Genomic DNA, 16,137 nt, shown 5'->3' with positions numbered 1-16,137 from the left:
GGCCTGAGGAGGAGGAGGAGCAGGAGGAGAAGGAGGAGGAAGAAGAGGAGGAGGAGGGTTCGTCCCCCATCACGGTGATCCAGCAGCACCTCCAGGGCAGAGCTGAGGTACAAAAATCCCCCAGCTGCGCTGCCCCCCAGTCTGTCCTGCTCCTTGTTCCATCCCCACCCAGGCAGGGGGGCTTGTCCCAGAGAATCCCTCACCCCCAGTGGGGGGACACAGCTCCTCTGTTATCTGGCACCCCAAAGTGGGGACATTTGTCCCACACAGGCCAAGTTTTCCGCTACTCGCAGACACTATCCCAGTCCCAACCCCATGTCTGTGCAGGGCGACACGGTTTCGGGAAGGGGGCGGCTTTCCCTGTCCAGCCCCATGGAGGTCCTGAGCCCTGGAGCTGGTTTGGGTTGGGCGGGGAGGTCCCTATGTAACAGGCTCTCTCTCCCCCAACCCCACTCCTAGCTGGTGGCGGACAGGGCCAAACAGCTCCGCTTCCTCCAGGCTGTGCCGCGTCTCTGCTTCTCGGCACAGAAGCAGGGGCGGGACACCCTGGAGCCCCCGGTCTCCAAAGCGGCCCTCGTGGAGAGCACTGCGGTGAGTGGGTCCCCATGCCCGGCCCTGGGGCGAGGGAGCCAGACATGGGAGGAAGCGTCAGTGGGGCCGGAGCGGGACGCAGAAGACAGGGGGTCCCGGGGCGGAGGGCTGGGGAGCAGGGAAGGGGAGAATTGTGACACAGATGGGGAGCTGGCAGTGGGGGAGGGGAGGGTGGAGTTGGGGGGGAAGAGGGGGAAGGAAGTTTGATGGATGGGAGGAATGGGGGGGCCCAGCTGGTTGGGGGTGGGGGTGACACTGGCTGTTTCTGCAGAGCACTTTGGGCTCCTCCCGGGGAAGTGCCAGTGCGTCTGCAGGGCCTGAGTCTCACATGCAGTTTTGTTTCCTTGGGGTCTCCCAGGAGCTGATTGAAAATCTCCCTGGTGCGTCAGAGCCGAGCTCCATCATGCCCAGCTCCCTGGCCGCAGTTTGCAGCCTCAGGTACCAGGACCCTCCGGTCCAGCTGCCCTAACCCTGGTGCTGACCGGGCCCAGAGCCGGGAGTCACAGCTCCTCCCCCGCCTAGGTTCCCCCCGGCTGTGGCTGTTCCCATCCCCCAGCAGAGGAGGCGGGAGCGTCCCCTCTTTCCTGGCCGGGGGGTTGATTTCACTCCAGGAAAGTAGGGAGGGGATCACTGCGGGGGGGCGGGGGGGTCATGGCCATGGCAGTGCCAGCGCCACGCTGGTGCTGCAAAGTGTAACACGGGCTCCTCTCCAGCAAACTGAAGCCACCGCTCGCCCTGGAGCTAGAATCTCGCCTCCTGCGGGCTCTTCTGAGCAGGAAGAGCAGGGCAGGACACCACACACTGCCGGGTAGGTCCTGATCCTACTTCTCTGGCCCAGGAGCAGGAGCAGGCTCTGGTCCCTGCTCCCTCGCTTTGATGGAGCTGCTGAGAATAGGGGAGGGGTGGGCAGAGCTGGGAACAGGCCCGGGACAAACTGGCAGGGGGGGCCCCTTCCCTCCAGAGGGGATTGCGTTACCCCTCCCTGGCTGATCCCAGCCTTCCCTCCTCTCCTCATTCTCTGATCTCCTGTCTGGACTCTCCCGGCGATCCTACCTCCCGCCCATTGCAGTTTGGCTGGTCCATACTCTGCTGGGTACCAGGCCCTGCACAGAGAACTGCTAAGAACAAGGATTGACGAGGCAGCAGGCATCCGGCCATGAACTCTTGCTAAGTGTCCCTGGAGTGATGTGAATGGGAGAGGCCAGGATGTGCCTTTTGAGTCTTGCCAGGGCTCCTGGAGAATCCTCCGAATTGTCCCCCGACTGGTGTAGCCCCATGACTGATGGGTGCTTCCTCTTCTTGCAGGCTCTGTACAACACCTATTCCCAGAGCCTGGACATCCTGCTCAGGGGCCTGCTGACGGAGACCCCCACCATGGAGAAGCTGCAGCACCTCCTGGAGGTGAGTAGAATGGGACGGTCTGGGGTGGAATTGCCCCTGAACCCCGTGGAAGGGCAGCAAAGGAGAGACTAAAAGAGCCACTTTTCCATTGTGTCCTCCCAGCTTGGACCCAGCCGGCCACACTTTCCCAGAGCTGCCAGTGCAGGGGGAAGGAGCTGGGACTGTCAGCCACAGCTCTGCACGGTTGCATTAAGCACTAACAGTGAGCACCAGGCCTGGCTGGGGCCTGAGAGACTGAAACCTCTGTGAGATGTAGGACATGGGCCTCAGAGAAAAGTCACTGGCTCCTCTCTAGGGAGATCCTGAGATACAGGAGGAGCGTCAGGGAATCAGCTCTCATGTCCTAGGGACACTGCTGTTCCCGGAGGGATTGTCCTCATGGCCGTTCCATCCATCCTGCATGTGCCTTGATCCTGACGTGCTGTTCATGGATCAGGGGATCAGAGCAAATAGACCAGCCCCAAGACTGACCATTATCCCAGCTGTTTGGGGGGAACCGAGCCCATTCCGAGTGCAGGGTCAGTTGGATTGAGGTTCCATTTCACCCAGAGCTGGGGGTGTCTGAGGGCAGGTCACTGTCCAGGCCTATCTCTAGCTGAGAGCCTGAGTGATGCTGAGCTGAGATCTCACTCAGGTCCTGCCCGTTAGATACCAGGGGAATGCTGGCCCCTTCCCAGCCCCAGGCAGCTCCAGGGTGGGGGGTAATAACCAGCTGCTTGCTCTGCAGGTGTGCCCCATCAGATCTCCAACCTCCTGCGGCTGGCAGATGGGGGAGGCCACAAGGACATCGTGGCAGGCATCATGCAGGCAGCCAGGGTCCAGCCAGCTGCTGTGGCCTCCCGCCTAGTCCAGATCCTCCAGCAGGATGAGGTAAGGCAGCTCCTTTAGTCACACACCGGCCTGTCTGTCTCCAGGTGGCCGGTCAGCTGACCTACAGCAAAGGATAATGCCCCCAAGCACTGTGTCTCGCCAGGACACTTCCTGTTCTGCCTTGTGTTGTTGTGAGCAGTTAAACAGTGCTTGTCCTCCCCAGAGGTGGCCGCACTTCAGTGGCGGGTGAAGTGACCCCTACAGAGGAGGACCAAACGCTGCTCCCAGCCCTGCTGCCAGCCGTGCAGTTGGAGCCAGTGGGCTGCTGGTGTCAGAAGAGTCGGGATTGTCCCTGTGTTTGTAAATCACTTCGAGTCTCCCCCATGGAAGGAGCTTTAGAAACAAAAGGCCACATCCTGCTCCGGGTTCCAGCCGCTCAATCTGGAGTGACTCCATGCACTCCAGTGGGGCTACTCCAGATTCACACCAGCGGCACAGGCAGCAGGCAGTGGCCAAAGGGGTTGATTTGAATGTGGGTGCATTATCCCCCGAGCTCCTCATGGCCCAGAGCCAGGTGTTGGGCAGTCAGGGCCCGACCCTGATCCCCGTAATTCAGGGGTGTCCGCAGGGAGTCCCCAGAGGTCCCTGGAGTAAGTGGGAGCTGAATCCAGCCCAGCTTCACACATGCCACCATTTCCTGGCCTGACTGGAGCCCTGCGGGCGTCCCTGGGAGCTGGCTCCGTGTCCCAAGCCACAGGCCACTTTCCACTGACCTCCCCCCACCCCTCGGCTCTCCGCCCCAGGTGTCTGTCGGGCAGAAGGTGGCGGCATACGAGGACCTCAGGACCGTGCCGCTGGAGCAGGGGATGGAGGCAGGACTTATCGGCAGCCTCATTGCTGTGGCCTCCCAGCAGATGAGGGCGGCTCCAGAGGTGAGTGACTCTCCCAGGGCAGCTACAGGGGACGCCCGCGGTGAAACCTTCCCTCCGTGGGTCTGGGGGAGCTGAGCCCCAGGCCCCGCGTGGGATACAGGCCTCTGGAGAGGGCTCCCAGCTCCCTCAGTGAGAGCCGCCCCTGGGTCCGTATGGATCCTACCAGGAGATGCACCATCCTAGGCACAGAAGCCAGAAGAGGGGGCGGCCCACAGCTCCCCCGAGAACCTCCCCCGAGCCAGAGGCTCCTTCAGGAGACAGAGTGAGCGGGTGCAGCGCCAGTAGGGTCGTGCCAGGCTCCCATCTGGGTGTGTAGGTGCAGTGCCAGTGGGGTCAGTGGGGTTGTGCCAGGCTCCCATCTGGGGTGATCAGGTGCAGTGCCAGTGGGGTCAGTGGGGTTGTGCCAGGCTCCCATCTGGGGTGATCAGGTGCAGTGCCAGTGGGGTCAGTGGGGTTGTGCCAGGCTCCCATCTGGGGTGCGTGGGTGCAGTGCCAGTGAGGTCAGGGGTTGTGCCGGGTTCCCATCTGGGGTGTGCGGGTGCAGTGCCAGTGGGGTCAGTGGGGTTGTGCCAGGTTCCCATCTGGGGTGAGCGGGTGCAGTGCCAGTGGGGTTGTGCCAGGCTCCCATCTGGGGTGAGCGGGTGCAGTGCCAGTTTTGTTGTGCCAGGTTCCCATCTGGGGTGAGCGGGTGCAGTGGGGTCAGTGGGGTCCTGTCCCGTTACACCAGCTCTGCTCACCCACAGGATCAGGATCAGGGTAAAGTGCCTCTGCCCAGAGGAAAAGCCCAGGAGTTTGGTTAGAAGAGCCACATCCCCTGCTCCAAAGAGACGTCTGACCAGGACCTCCTGTCTGGGGTGGGGCCTCTCCAGGGCACTCTCTGGCCTGGAGCTGAGATTTTCAAAGCCCCCTAGGGGTTTTAGACACAGAAGTCCCACTGGGTTCAGAGGAGCTGTATGTAAATCCCCTTGGTGGCTCTGAGAGTCTTGGCCTGAGACGGTGCACAGATCCCAAGGGTGGCTTCAGTCAGGCTGGAAGAGGGGCACTTACAGGGCTGCATGTCGGGGTGCTCTGGCCTGGTGGGCCAGCTTCACTGAAGGGAGAAGGCAAGGTGGGAGGTCACCCAGGAAGAGAAGGAGACCCATCCTAGGCAGGGGCCAGGCCAAATATTCTCTGCCTTGCGGGGTCAGTGTTCGGTGAGTGCCCCCTCTAGTACCTGAATCCCTGCCCCCTCAGCCGGGCATGTTACCCCCCTTGGGGCTGGTGCCCTTATGCCCCCCCCCCGGCTCTGGATCACTAATGGGCTCTGCCGTTCCTTCTGCAGGAGGCCTCGAGCGAGCTCCAGGCGGCTGCCAGTGATACCTTGGCCGCCCTCGCTGGCAGCTACTTCGGGCCGGTGATGCGGGAGCTCCAGAAACACCTGAGGCCCTTTGTGCTGCCAGCGGAGTTCACCCTCCTCACCCTGGGCAAGGCCATGGTGGCCAGCGGTACGGTACCACCCCATCCCCCGCGTGGGCCCATTGCTTCGGGGATGCTTGCACCCTGCAGTGTCCCTGGGCCTGCAGTTGCCTGAGAGCCGGTCCCGTCCATCTCTCTGTGCAGTGTACAGGTGCGTCCCTTTCCTGGGCATCACCCTGACCACCATGCAGACCGTGATGCGAGGGATAGATGACAGCAGGAGACGAGGGGCCTTCTGCACCGGTGAGGGGACCACTTGGGCCAAGCCTTTGTTCTAGATGGTGGGTCGAGATGGAGCTGGATCGGCCCCAGATCCCGGCACCCCATGACCCTGGGATCTGAACAGCCCTGGACTCTGAGTGTGTAACCCTGATCCAGACCCCAGCGTTGCCTCTTGGCCCCGTCTCTAGTCTGTGGAGGTGGAGGAAGGGGAGGGACAGTATGGTCTGGACCCCTGGGTTCTTCTCCCTGCCGGGGGAAGGTGGGGCTGGCAGGTTAATTCATTGGGCAGGGATGCGCTCCAGTTACTCTGATGGTGGGAGCCGTAGAAACACCTGTACATGGAAGGCACTTTTTAGCGGAGGTCTTGGTTCCCTCCATGTCTTGGGGAAAGGGTGTGTAGGTGCTGGATCTCGGCACACTGACAGGTGTGTCATCATTGGCTCCATGGCATCAGGGCCCGGCCTTGTCTCTGTCACGCCTGCTGACTGCAGGGACTCATGTCATGCCCCGAGGACCCTCACTTAGGGTTGCCAGTTTGGTTGAATGTATTCCTGGAGGTTTCATCACATGACATAATCTTTAATGAAAGATTCAGCTTTGATTGCTGGAGATCCGGGGCAATCCTGGAGGGTTGGCAATCCTACGTCACTGTCTGCCCGCTGGAGGCTGCGGCATGAACCCTGGGAAGGAGGGGCCGGAGAGTGCAGCATGAACCCCAGGGGGCAGAGTCTGCAGCATGAACCCCAGAGGGCAGGGGGCAGAGTCTGCAGCATGAACCCTGGCACACAGGGGGCTAGGTGGGAGTAGACCCCTGCAGAGACTGAAGTTCCTGAGAGTGGCAGAGTTTGAGCTGCTCTGTAATGAACCATGTCTCAGCCCTGGACTGAGCTGCCCTTTGCCCCCTGCCCCCCAACAGCCCTGGAGTGCACGTGTGGGGCAATCAGCACTTACCTGAGGAGCTGGGAGAGGAGCACCTATCCACAAATCACGCTCCAGCGCTTCTCTGCACACCTGCTCCCCACGTACCGGTACCTCCTCAGCGCCTGGCTGCCCAGCGAGGACACAGAGGTGAGGGGCTCGCACAGGCACTGTGGCCACGGGGCGCTCGCTCTGCATCTCCCCACAAGCCCTTTCGCCCCTGGCCCCTTTGTAAGGAGCAGACCCGGGTGGAAATCTCTCCTGTCTTGGGGTGGATAATGTCACCGGATGCTGGGGGCTGTGGAGGTGGAGGGCTAAGAGCCAGGATTCCTTGGCCAATGTCCTCCTGCAGCATAGAGGCCAAACTGGTCTCCCTGCATCTCAGGCTGGTCCCTACTGCTCTGGGTGCCTGAGCCAGTGCTGGAAGGAGAAGTACTGGATCCAGTGACTGAGCCACAGGGGACCAAGCCAGCAGTCACCCTGTACCCATCTCTCGACAGGTCAGACTGGCTGTCCTCAAGGCCCTGGGGCCAGTGCTGAGCATCCTGCTGCCCAGGAAGGATCTGCAAAACCAGATCTATGGGGACATCCCCCTGCTCCTGGCTCTGTACGGGAAGAACATCGAGGCCTTTTACATCACCAAGGTGAGGAGGTGGGGGGCGTTCCCTGCAGGCTCCATGGGCCAGCAAGTGAGCTGTCAGATCAGCTGCAGGATGTTGGATGGGGGTTCCCAGGGCTGGGAAGGGGTCCCAACACCAACCCCCCTCCTAGGGGGTCAGAGTTAACTCCTGGAACAACCATCACACATAACAACAGCACAACACTGTTCTGTGACCCCGGCAAAGGCCGGAGCAGACCCAGGCCAGGATCCCCAATAGGGGTTACACAGCACAGCTTACAGCAAAACAGCTGAGTCCCCCCGCCCCACCCCGCCTGCACGCCTGGCTCGACACACACAGGCTCTCTGCCCCGTGCCCTGGGGTCAGTCCAGCCGGACCGTGCTCTGGGTGGTGCTGGCGGGCTGGGTGAGCTCAGCATGGTGGGCTGGTTAGTGGTCTCAGCTCCTGTCTGCTGAAGGCTGAGAGTTTACACAAATCCCCTTTTGCCAGCAGCCGGCTCTCCTGCCAGCAGCGCCCGCCCTGCCCCAGCTCAGGGCTCCTGTCCGGCAGCGTCTTTGTTTTCTTTCCAAATTTCCCAGGCTGCCCCACACCATTTGTTCAACCCCCCCACCCGCAGGGTCCGAGTTAAGTCTGTGTGTTTGAGTGGCACTCCCCCCAGCCAGTCAGGTTTGTGCAGAGGAGCTGGGGAGGGAGGGAGGAAGGGAAGGAGATCTCTCACCAGCTCCACAAGGGTGCAGAGCATACACCCAGCCAGCACCCAGGCTGCAGAGCGCTCATGGCTCTCACTGTGTGGAGGAGGGCTGCCTGAGAGGCCGACTCTGGACCAGGATCCAGAACTCCAACAGTCCATGTGTCAGGATTGCTCAGATCTGGGGCTCCAATTCCCCAATCCCACCCATGTCAGGCAGGAGTGACTCCATCATGGCCAGTGAGCTGATGCCCCAGGGTCAGAGCAGAATCTGGACCTCTGCACTAAGCAGAATTCCCCCCTTCACCACCCTTCCAGGGTGACGAGAACCTCTTTCTCCCCAGAGCCTTCAGCCAGGGGTGAAGCAGACACCTCTGTGGCTGATGAGTTGAGGTCAGTGCAGCTGGGACCTGCTGCTCCCCTGTGCCGGCTCTGCCTGACATCTCTCCCTGTCTGTTGCAGGTTCTGGGACAGATCTTGCAGGCCTCTTCCTCCAAGAACCCGATCCCAGAGGTGTATGTGGCGGCCTTCTCCCACATGCTGAGCGACCAGGTATGGGGAAGTGGGGCTGGCATGGGTGTGCTGGGGCCAGTAGATCTCGGGGATGCCAGCAGGCATCCGTAGAGTGCACAGTGCTCCCCACCCCCTGTACTGGAGACCTCCCTGAGCCCTCAGCATCCCATACAGCGGGAGTCGCCAGTGCTCAGCACCGCACGGTGTCTGTGGGCCCAGTTCTCCTCTCTTGTGTGGAGTCCAGGGGCGTTTCTCCTGATTTACTCTGGTATAAGTGAGAGCAGGATCAGGCCCTTTAGTCCCTTCTCAGGGCTCTGGCTATGTCATACACAGTCCGTACCGCAGGGTCTGCGATGGTCACATGGCCCAATCCGGTTCTGAATCCTACTCCTAGCCCCATCAGTGTGAATCTGCACTGGAGTCTGAGGAGTTGCAGAATCGGGCCCTGGTCCCTTTGGGAGGTTCCTGTTTGAGCGAGCAGGCTCCTCTGACCTGTTCCCATCTCCTGCAGGTCACTTCCAAAGCTCAGCGGCCCTATCAGCTCTGCAGGAGAACCACACAGAGATTCCCACGTCTTCCTGCAACTCGGTAAGGGGTGGTGGTGAGAGGCTGCAGCCCAGACGAGCGGTGCATGGGGTGCCTCAGCTCCGCTGCTGGGCCCAGATCCCTGATTCAGCACAGGAGAGGAGAGCTCACTCCTCACTGCCCATCATTCTGTTTCCTATTCCCTGTAGCCCGTTCCCATCCATCGCAGCTGTTGGGGATTTTCCATTGAAAACTGTTGATGGGCAGGGGAGATACCCGTGTGGGGATCCTGGCCCTGATGTCATATGTTATTGGTGCTGAAGGTAGGAGCAGGGGAGCAAGAGCTCAGAGACTTCCCCGTATATCATGTCAGTGCGAGCGCCTGGTGCAGCACAGGGCCCGCTTTGCAGCTTCAGGGCCCGTGGGTCTGGCTGCAGGGCCCTGGGTGTGACCTGCTCCCTGTAGCAATGGACAGTCCCCCCCGTGCTCCCATGCTGTGCTGGGCAGACACACCCCAAAGCTCTGCACACTCGGACACTGAGGGTGAGCCTGCCTGCACCAGCCATGGCTGGGGACAGGTGTGGGTGTGGTGCCCCTGCCTGGGCCCAGCCTGCAAGGGGCACTCAGAGATGGGGAGGAGGGGAGTGAGGATGAGCATGGGAGCCCTCACCAGGTGGCCTTGTTGGTGACACACGGGTACATTGTTACAATGAGGTGGGGGGACTTTGTGATCCTGCCCCAGGCCATGCGGAGCTAGGCTGTGGCTCTGGCTTAGTGACGCTGTGTGCCCGTCTCTTCCAGTTCCGGGGCTGGCCAGCCAGAAACACCTGTGCATCAAATCAGTGAAATCAGTTCTTACCGACGGGAGTCCCAAGGTGAGAGAACAACAGTGCCGGGTGTGGGTGAGGCGGGCAGTGCCGGGTGTGGGTGAGGCGGGCAGTGCCGGGTGTGGGTGAGGCGGGCAGTGCCGGGTGTGGGTGAGGCGGGCAGGGTGAGGCGGGGGGCGAGGGTGGCTGAGGGGACTCTAGGGAGCGGAGCTGAATCCCCAGCTCGGCTGGGAGGTAGACCAGCTCTCAGGGGGACTGAGAGGAGCGGGGGCAGGAGTTCATTCACAATGGTGAGAGAGGGGATGGAAGTCACCAGAGAAGAGAGAAGATTTCATCTCAGGGGTTGGGCGGGGGAATCCGTCCCTCAGACGTGGGGAGGAAATGTTGCTGGCTCCCGGTGCTGTTAATACCCTTCGTTCTCGTGGGCGTCGGAGTCTCTGATTGATCCTTGTTCCCTTGCAACAGGGGGACATCACAGCCTACATCATGGTCCAACTATTTAACATCAGGGTCTTGGGCCAGGTGCCGGACGCCCTGCAGGGGCTGTGCTCCGTGGGGCAGCCTTGAAGACCCCCCCCCCCGTTCGCATGACCAGCTCCCACCCTCTGCCACAGGTACTGCTCTGTCTCCCTGTGCCTGGGGGGAAGGGCTGGGGGGAGCGGCCATAGAGCCCGCAGCACTGAGAGAAACCAAGGCCGAGCACCTCGCTCTGGGCACCCTGCCCCACCCCGACCCCTGGAGCTGGGGCCAGGCCAGATACTGGTTGGGAAGAATCAGGCTGTGGGGCTGGCCCAGAAGTGAGAGCATCCGCAGAGCCAGGGGTTGTGCTCAATAGCCATTGCAGTCTGGGAGGGGTGGCCTGACATGGAGCCCCTCCCCCGTCGTCACTGCTCAGACCTTCCCATGGCCCCTGTCACCCCTGACACAGCGAATGTCCAACCAATCCCCCAGCCGGGGCCCAATCCACCCACCTGGTATCTGAACCCTTCCCAGCCAGGAATGAAACTCCCCCCGAACACCCTGGGGCAGGGGAGGAGCCTCCCCGTCTGGCAGGTGGGAACTGAGACGCAGAGGAAGGGCTGTGGGCCTGGTCACACAATCCTGGGTGTAGATCTGGGAAGTGGACTGGGTCCCGTCCTAGAGCCTTTCCCCCAGGGGCACCTTCGCTTCTGCCCTTTAGTCTCCCCTCCGGCCAGGGGGTCTGTGCGTGTGAAATGAACAGGGAGGGTGACGGGGTCCTGGCACACAGCCTGGATGGGAGCTCCCCTTGGCTTGGTCCCCAGGCTCAGAGACATCTTTGTCATCCCACTGTCCTTCTGTTATTGCTAGGAAGGGAGTCCCCCGATGAGGGGTCTCCAGGGCTCCAGTAAGCAATCCTCATTCCCGCCCGCATGTACCACCCTGCCCTGCCCTGCCCTGCCCTGCCCTCTGGGTTCTTCGCTGTTGACTCTGGCTGGACTCTTGACTCCGGGCTCTGGCTATGACTTTAGCATGACCCTTCTTGGCTCCGGATTTGGGCTATGAACCCCGGCTCAGTATTCTCCTTGCCTTTCTCTAGCCTCGCTGCAGGCCCTCCAGCCACCCGCTCCACAGCATTGCCTCCTTCTCCTCCTGATCTTCCCCAACCTCTCCGATTTCAACTACATGGCTTCGACCTTTGCGTGGATATGGACTTTGGCTCGTACTTCCGACCACCCGGCTTTGACCTCTGGCATGGACATGAACCCTGGCTCCGGTTCTGCCTGGTATGTCACTCAACACCCGTGTCAAAGTTAGACTTAGGTCTCACAGTTTGTCAGACCACTCTGTTTTATTAGCACAGCGCTCTGCTAATAACACCCAGATCATGTGAGCCGCATGCAAGACACAAACTATCTTATTTATACAGATAAAAGGGTGAGAACTTAACAAGATAACAAAGGAAGCAGAATCAGATACATTTACCTGGGCTACAGGGGCGGCTCTACGAATTCCGCCGCCCCAAGCAGGGCGGCGCGCCGCGCGGGTCGCTCTGGTGGTCTCCAGTCCCACGGCTCCGGGTGACCTCCTGCAGACGTGCCACACGAGCCGCGGGACCAGCTGACCCTCCGCAGTCATGCCTGCGGGAGGTCCACTGCTCCCGGGGCTCCGGTGGACCTCCCGCAGGCATGACTGCGGAAGGTCCGCCGGAGCCGCCTGCCGCCCTCCTGGTAAAATGCCGCCCAAGCGCGTGCTTGGAGCACTGGGCTCTGGAGCCAGCCCTGCTGGGCTAGGCATGCAGATCTTATTTCCTTACTAACTATTACCGATCTTCTGTTAATGTTTCGCCATTAGCACCATTGTTTATGCCTAATGTTTCTTTTCCTGGCACCTGTATTTCAACATTTCTTATTTCTGCTTAAAGGTACATACAACATTTCTTTAATCCATTCTTATTTTTACAATATAATTCATTCTACTTTCACATTAACATACAGGATTTGTTCATCTTTGTTTATGTTCTTGTTACTAAGGAAAATGAAATTAAACATGAAGTTAATTCTTAATTAAAGAATGGGAGATTAATTATGTGATAACCTGAAGGATATTGTAATACTGAATGTCACCTTGTTTTTCTTTCTGTTAGCAATACGGGGAATGATGGCTACTCTGGGACAAGTTTATTTGGTGTAATTTACCCCCTTTGGACTAAAGAATTCTGAAGTAACACCTCGCTCCAAAGGTTGGGGTGAGGGACTAGGTGAGACTGAGACTGCAGACCTGCTCTAGACGTCAGTTAATTCTATTGCAGATGGGATTTATTCTGACAACCTTTAAAGTCAATTTTCTGTTGAGAGAGAAACGACTTGAAGAAACACCTTGTGTAACCTTTTACCCGGCTAGCCTGTAACAGCCACTGACTGCTAGGGTGCTCCCATTCAACAGGAACCTACGGGCATCAGAGCCTCCGCCACTAAAGGGGTCGCCTGACAGCCCCAAACACTGCGCCAGAAGGAGGCCCAGAGTCTGGCTGGGTCCCTGGGGGGCGGGAGGGAGGAGACCCCCATGGACGCCGGAGAGGAGTGGTAAATCCCGAACCCTGATGGAACTGAACTGACACCCCACAGCCGCCTGCCGCTCCGGGGGCGTTTCCCAGGGTCCTAGGCCCTGATCCTTGTCACTGGCTGACAGACAGTCGGGGCAGAAATGGAAGGGGCTGGGGGCAAACGTGAGTCTGTGCCACCTTGATGCCCCCTGACCCTGGGCGCAGTGGGCTCCCCGAGGGTGAGAGAGCAGCCACACGGCTGCTGTAACCTGGGGCCCAGCCATGGCCCACCAGGATGGTTGTGGCAGCTGGCACTGGTGGGGCATGGCTGACCCGTGCTCCCTGGATCCCTCCCCTTTGCAGCCCCTGGCCAGAGACTGCTCTGGGTGCCTGGGCTGTCAGATCCCAGCCAGCCACTGGCATTGCCAGACCTCCCTGAGCTATGGTGCTGCTGCTCTCCCTGCTTCTAGGAGTCACTGCCTCCCCCTGGGCCAAGATGTGACAGTGCTGCCCGTGGGAGCCAGCTGAGGTCACTCAATTAGGGTGAACTGCAAACAGAATGGGGCAGACAAACCCCAGAAGCTGGTGGTTATTCCAATACTTAGATTTACCAAGCCAGCACAGAACAACTTCTACAGTACCTCACTGGTTACTCAGAAGTTCAAACACTGCAGTTCCCTTAAAGTGCCCAACCTCAAGCCTCCATCCAGACACACACGCCAGCTATGATGATGATTACTGAAAATCTTATCTCATCATATAAAATAAAAGGTTCTTCCAATCTCAAAGGATCAGCCACATACCCAGGTCCAATTAGCTAGATCTTACCTAAAATACACGCTATAGCCAATTCTTATTAACTAAGCTAAAATTTATTACAAAAGAAAAGCGAGAGAGTGTTGGTTAAAAGACCAATATACATACAGACTTGAATTCAGTTCTTGAGGTTCAGATACATAGTAGAGGTGAGCTTGTAGTTGCCAAAAGTCCTTTTAGAAATAGTCCATAGTTTATGGTCCAATGTCCATATTCAGGGTGACTCCAGTCAGTGACTGGGGATCTCAATCCTTATGGCTTAAGGTTTCCCCCTCTTGAAACCCAAAGCAGATCTGAGATGAAGTAGGATCATGTCCTAGGGTTCTTATACATTTCCAGCAGCTTTTTGGCTTGAGAAAACAATAGGCCTAATGCTCCTTCTCCCAAACATGCTGGCAATTAACACAGGGTAATTTAGCCATTAAATAGTTCAGATACGGGTTACCACAACCTTCAAAGAGACACATAGAAAATAATACTATTTCACTCAAGCATCTTCCTAAATGTTAATATTCCTTTTTTGATCTTTAAATTAAAGCCATAGCAATAAACAAGTCTTGTTTGCTTACATCACATAAGACCTGAGCAAACACCTACCCTTCTACCTCTAACAATGCAGACCTGCATTTCAAAGCTCTATTCATTTACATATCTTCCTAACCAGTTTCTAAAGTTCAGCCCTGGGTCAGGTTAGTCTGCGAGTTAATTAACTCTTTCTGGCCCTGTTTTTCTTCAGTGAGATATTAGATCAGACTCATAATGTCACACAAGACCCCCGCAGCAATCATCTCCTGGGACTGCCGAGGCACTGAGCAGCTAGCAAGGCCTGAGACTCAGCTGGTGGGGAGGGGCAGGAGGCTGCTCTTAAAGCAGCTTGTGCGTTGTTGCAGCGGTGAAAGGGGAAGCAGAGATGGGGCCGTTTTACATCCCATGGCCAAGGCACCCGGCAGCTTGGGCAGGTGCAAAGAGCCGCCCGCGTGAGCTGGGAATGGGAGCTGGGGGTAGGGAGAGTTCAAGAACCCCCATTCTGCGCTGTCACAAGGAGGAGGAGCCAGGATGGAACTGATGCTCCTGTTGGGGACTTTAACCCCGACAGCGAAATTCGTTGTCTGATCACAGAGAGACAGGCAACACCAGCAAGGTCCAATCAAAAAGCTCTTTATTGACAAGTGCACACGTCAGTAAAGAGCAGCTCGTCTCCAGTGACAACCAGCAACTCTTTACAGCTTAGTATTAGCCTATATAGACAGTTTTATTACGTCATACATCACTCACTTGAGCAAACCCACCCCCCTTTGTTTAACAACTTAAAACTAGACACTTTTAATATACACACATGCCTAGACTTTATGTCTACAACTTTAGATTATTAATTATATCTTAACAAACACCAAAAGTTAGAAATACAGGGGAGTTTTAAACAAGCCTATAACTCAACCAGAGAGTTAGAATCTGAACCATGGGATGCTAGAGTTTCTTATCAGTTCTTCAAACACTGTCCTTAGCACAGCTGATGCTATGCCAGGAATGCAATCCCTGGCTTATCTCATGTTTTCCAGGGCTTTGTGAAACAATGCTGCTTCTCAGTACTTTTCCACTCTGGGATTACCCAGAAACCTCTGTTAGCCTGACTTCAGTCAGGTTGGCATAACTGTTTTGTCTGCTATATTTTCATTCAGGCCTAACACTCCCACTCGGGGATCTGGGGAACCCCCTGGCTCCAGCTGCATAGATACGAGGAGGGGCTCTGGCCTGGGGTCTGCACAAGCTGGGACTAGAAGAGCCCAGTGGTCCCTTCTGGCCTAACGTCTGTGACTGTGGGGAGCGGAAGGTCCTGTGACGGTACCTCCCATAAGTCTTTATGGAAATAGGACATAACTGGAATATGTTTTGTGCTGCCTGTGCCATGTAACATATCTCTGTAAAGGTTATGGTCTACTATATCTAGTCATCCTATTTGGACACATCTATCATTTTGTACTTGAGGTTAAGAATATTGACTGTATACTTGCTTGATTTCTAAGTAAGCTTTGTTTGGCATTTGGTCAGCTTCTTTAGGAAGGAATTCGCAAGGCTAAGTACCCGATCAGGAAGCACTTGGGGAACAATGCCTCTTGGAATGCTCCAGTCCCCATAAGAAGTCTTCCTGGAGACATGCAAGATATCATGTGGGCAATGGCTTCTACCTGTAAAGACTGTGAGTCATGCATGGACATGTGACTTGCCCAGGTGACTCCAGGACTCCATCTTGGAGCTGGACTTTCCATAGGAGTGAGGAGGGGGATCTCCACCCACAAGAGAAAGTCTATTTAAACCCCTGGGAGAACCCTCCATTTTGTCTTCAGCTGGCTCAAGAGAGAGCCTCCCCACCCCCAGGATACTTGGAGGAAACTGGAACAAAGGGGTGTGAGTGATTGCTGGACCCAGGCTAAAAGGAGATTAGTCTGTAAAAGGGAGCCTTCCGGAACTGGTGAGGATCTTATCAGTATTCAGTGTTTGATTAGACATAGATTTGTGCATTTTATTTTATTTTGCTTGGTGACTTACTTTGTTCTGTCTGTTACTACTTGGAACCACTTAAATCCTACTTTCTGTATTTAATAAAATCACTTTTTACTTATTAATTAACTCAGAGTATGTATTAATACCTGGGGGAGCAAAGAACTGCGCATCTCTCTCTATCAGTGCTATAGAGGGTGAACAATTTATGAGTTTACCCTGCATAAGCTTTATACAAGGTAAAATGGATTTATTTGGGTTTAGACCCCATTGGGAGTTGGGCATCTGAGTGCTAAAGACAAGCATACTTCTGTGA

General features: G+C 57.1%; 2 protein-coding genes across 6 annotated transcripts in view; both read left to right on the top strand.

Annotated features, from left to right (window-relative positions):
- The window catches only part of LOC120394975 (maestro heat-like repeat-containing protein family member 7), a 174,197-nt gene that overhangs the window by 102,522 nt on the left and 55,538 nt on the right, over positions 1–16,137 (top strand). The window lies entirely within an intron of this gene.
- Positions 51–15,313, top strand: LOC120394976 (maestro heat-like repeat-containing protein family member 2A). Of its 5 annotated transcripts, XM_039519151.1 has the most exons (16): positions 51–107; positions 460–591; positions 1,897–1,992; positions 2,720–2,862; positions 3,606–3,734; positions 5,056–5,218; positions 5,334–5,432; positions 6,328–6,479; positions 6,830–6,973; positions 8,100–8,189; positions 8,662–8,738; positions 9,477–9,550; positions 9,968–10,116; positions 11,061–11,247; positions 12,108–12,221; positions 15,002–15,313. In XM_039519151.1, exons 4-13 carry the CDS (start codon positions 2,794–2,796, stop codon positions 10,003–10,005), a joined length of 1,035 nt encoding a protein of 344 aa, XP_039375085.1. In that variant the 5' UTR covers positions 51–107; positions 460–591; positions 1,897–1,992; positions 2,720–2,793; the 3' UTR covers positions 10,006–10,116; positions 11,061–11,247; positions 12,108–12,221; positions 15,002–15,313. The 5 variants fall into 5 exon arrangements, with proteins under 5 accessions (XP_039375085.1, XP_039375088.1, XP_039375089.1 ...); XM_039519152.1 differs by lacking the exons at positions 51–107; positions 460–591 and adding an exon at positions 915–1,029; XM_039519154.1 differs by lacking the exons at positions 11,061–11,247; positions 12,108–12,221; positions 15,002–15,313 and adding an exon at positions 8,885–8,998 and having other exon boundaries at positions 9,968–10,033.

The sequence above is a fragment of the Mauremys reevesii genome, unplaced genomic scaffold (genome assembly GCF_016161935.1).
Source record: "Mauremys reevesii isolate NIE-2019 unplaced genomic scaffold, ASM1616193v1 Contig86, whole genome shotgun sequence".
Taxonomy (NCBI): domain Eukaryota; kingdom Metazoa; phylum Chordata; order Testudines; family Geoemydidae; genus Mauremys; species Mauremys reevesii.
This window is presented reverse-complemented; position numbering and strand designations above follow the sequence as displayed.

Coding starts and splice junctions, on each gene's coding strand:
- LOC120394976 (XM_039519151.1), top strand. CDS start 2,794: ATGCAGGCAGCCAGGGTCCAGCCAGCTGCTGTGGCCTCCCGCCTAGTC. Junction 5,433..6,327: donor ACGAGGGGCCTTCTGCACCG/GTGAGGGGACCA, acceptor GCCCCCCAACAG/CCCTGGAGTGCACGTGTGGG. Junction 9,551..9,967: donor TTACCGACGGGAGTCCCAAG/GTGAGAGAACAA, acceptor CCCTTGCAACAG/GGGGACATCACAGCCTACAT.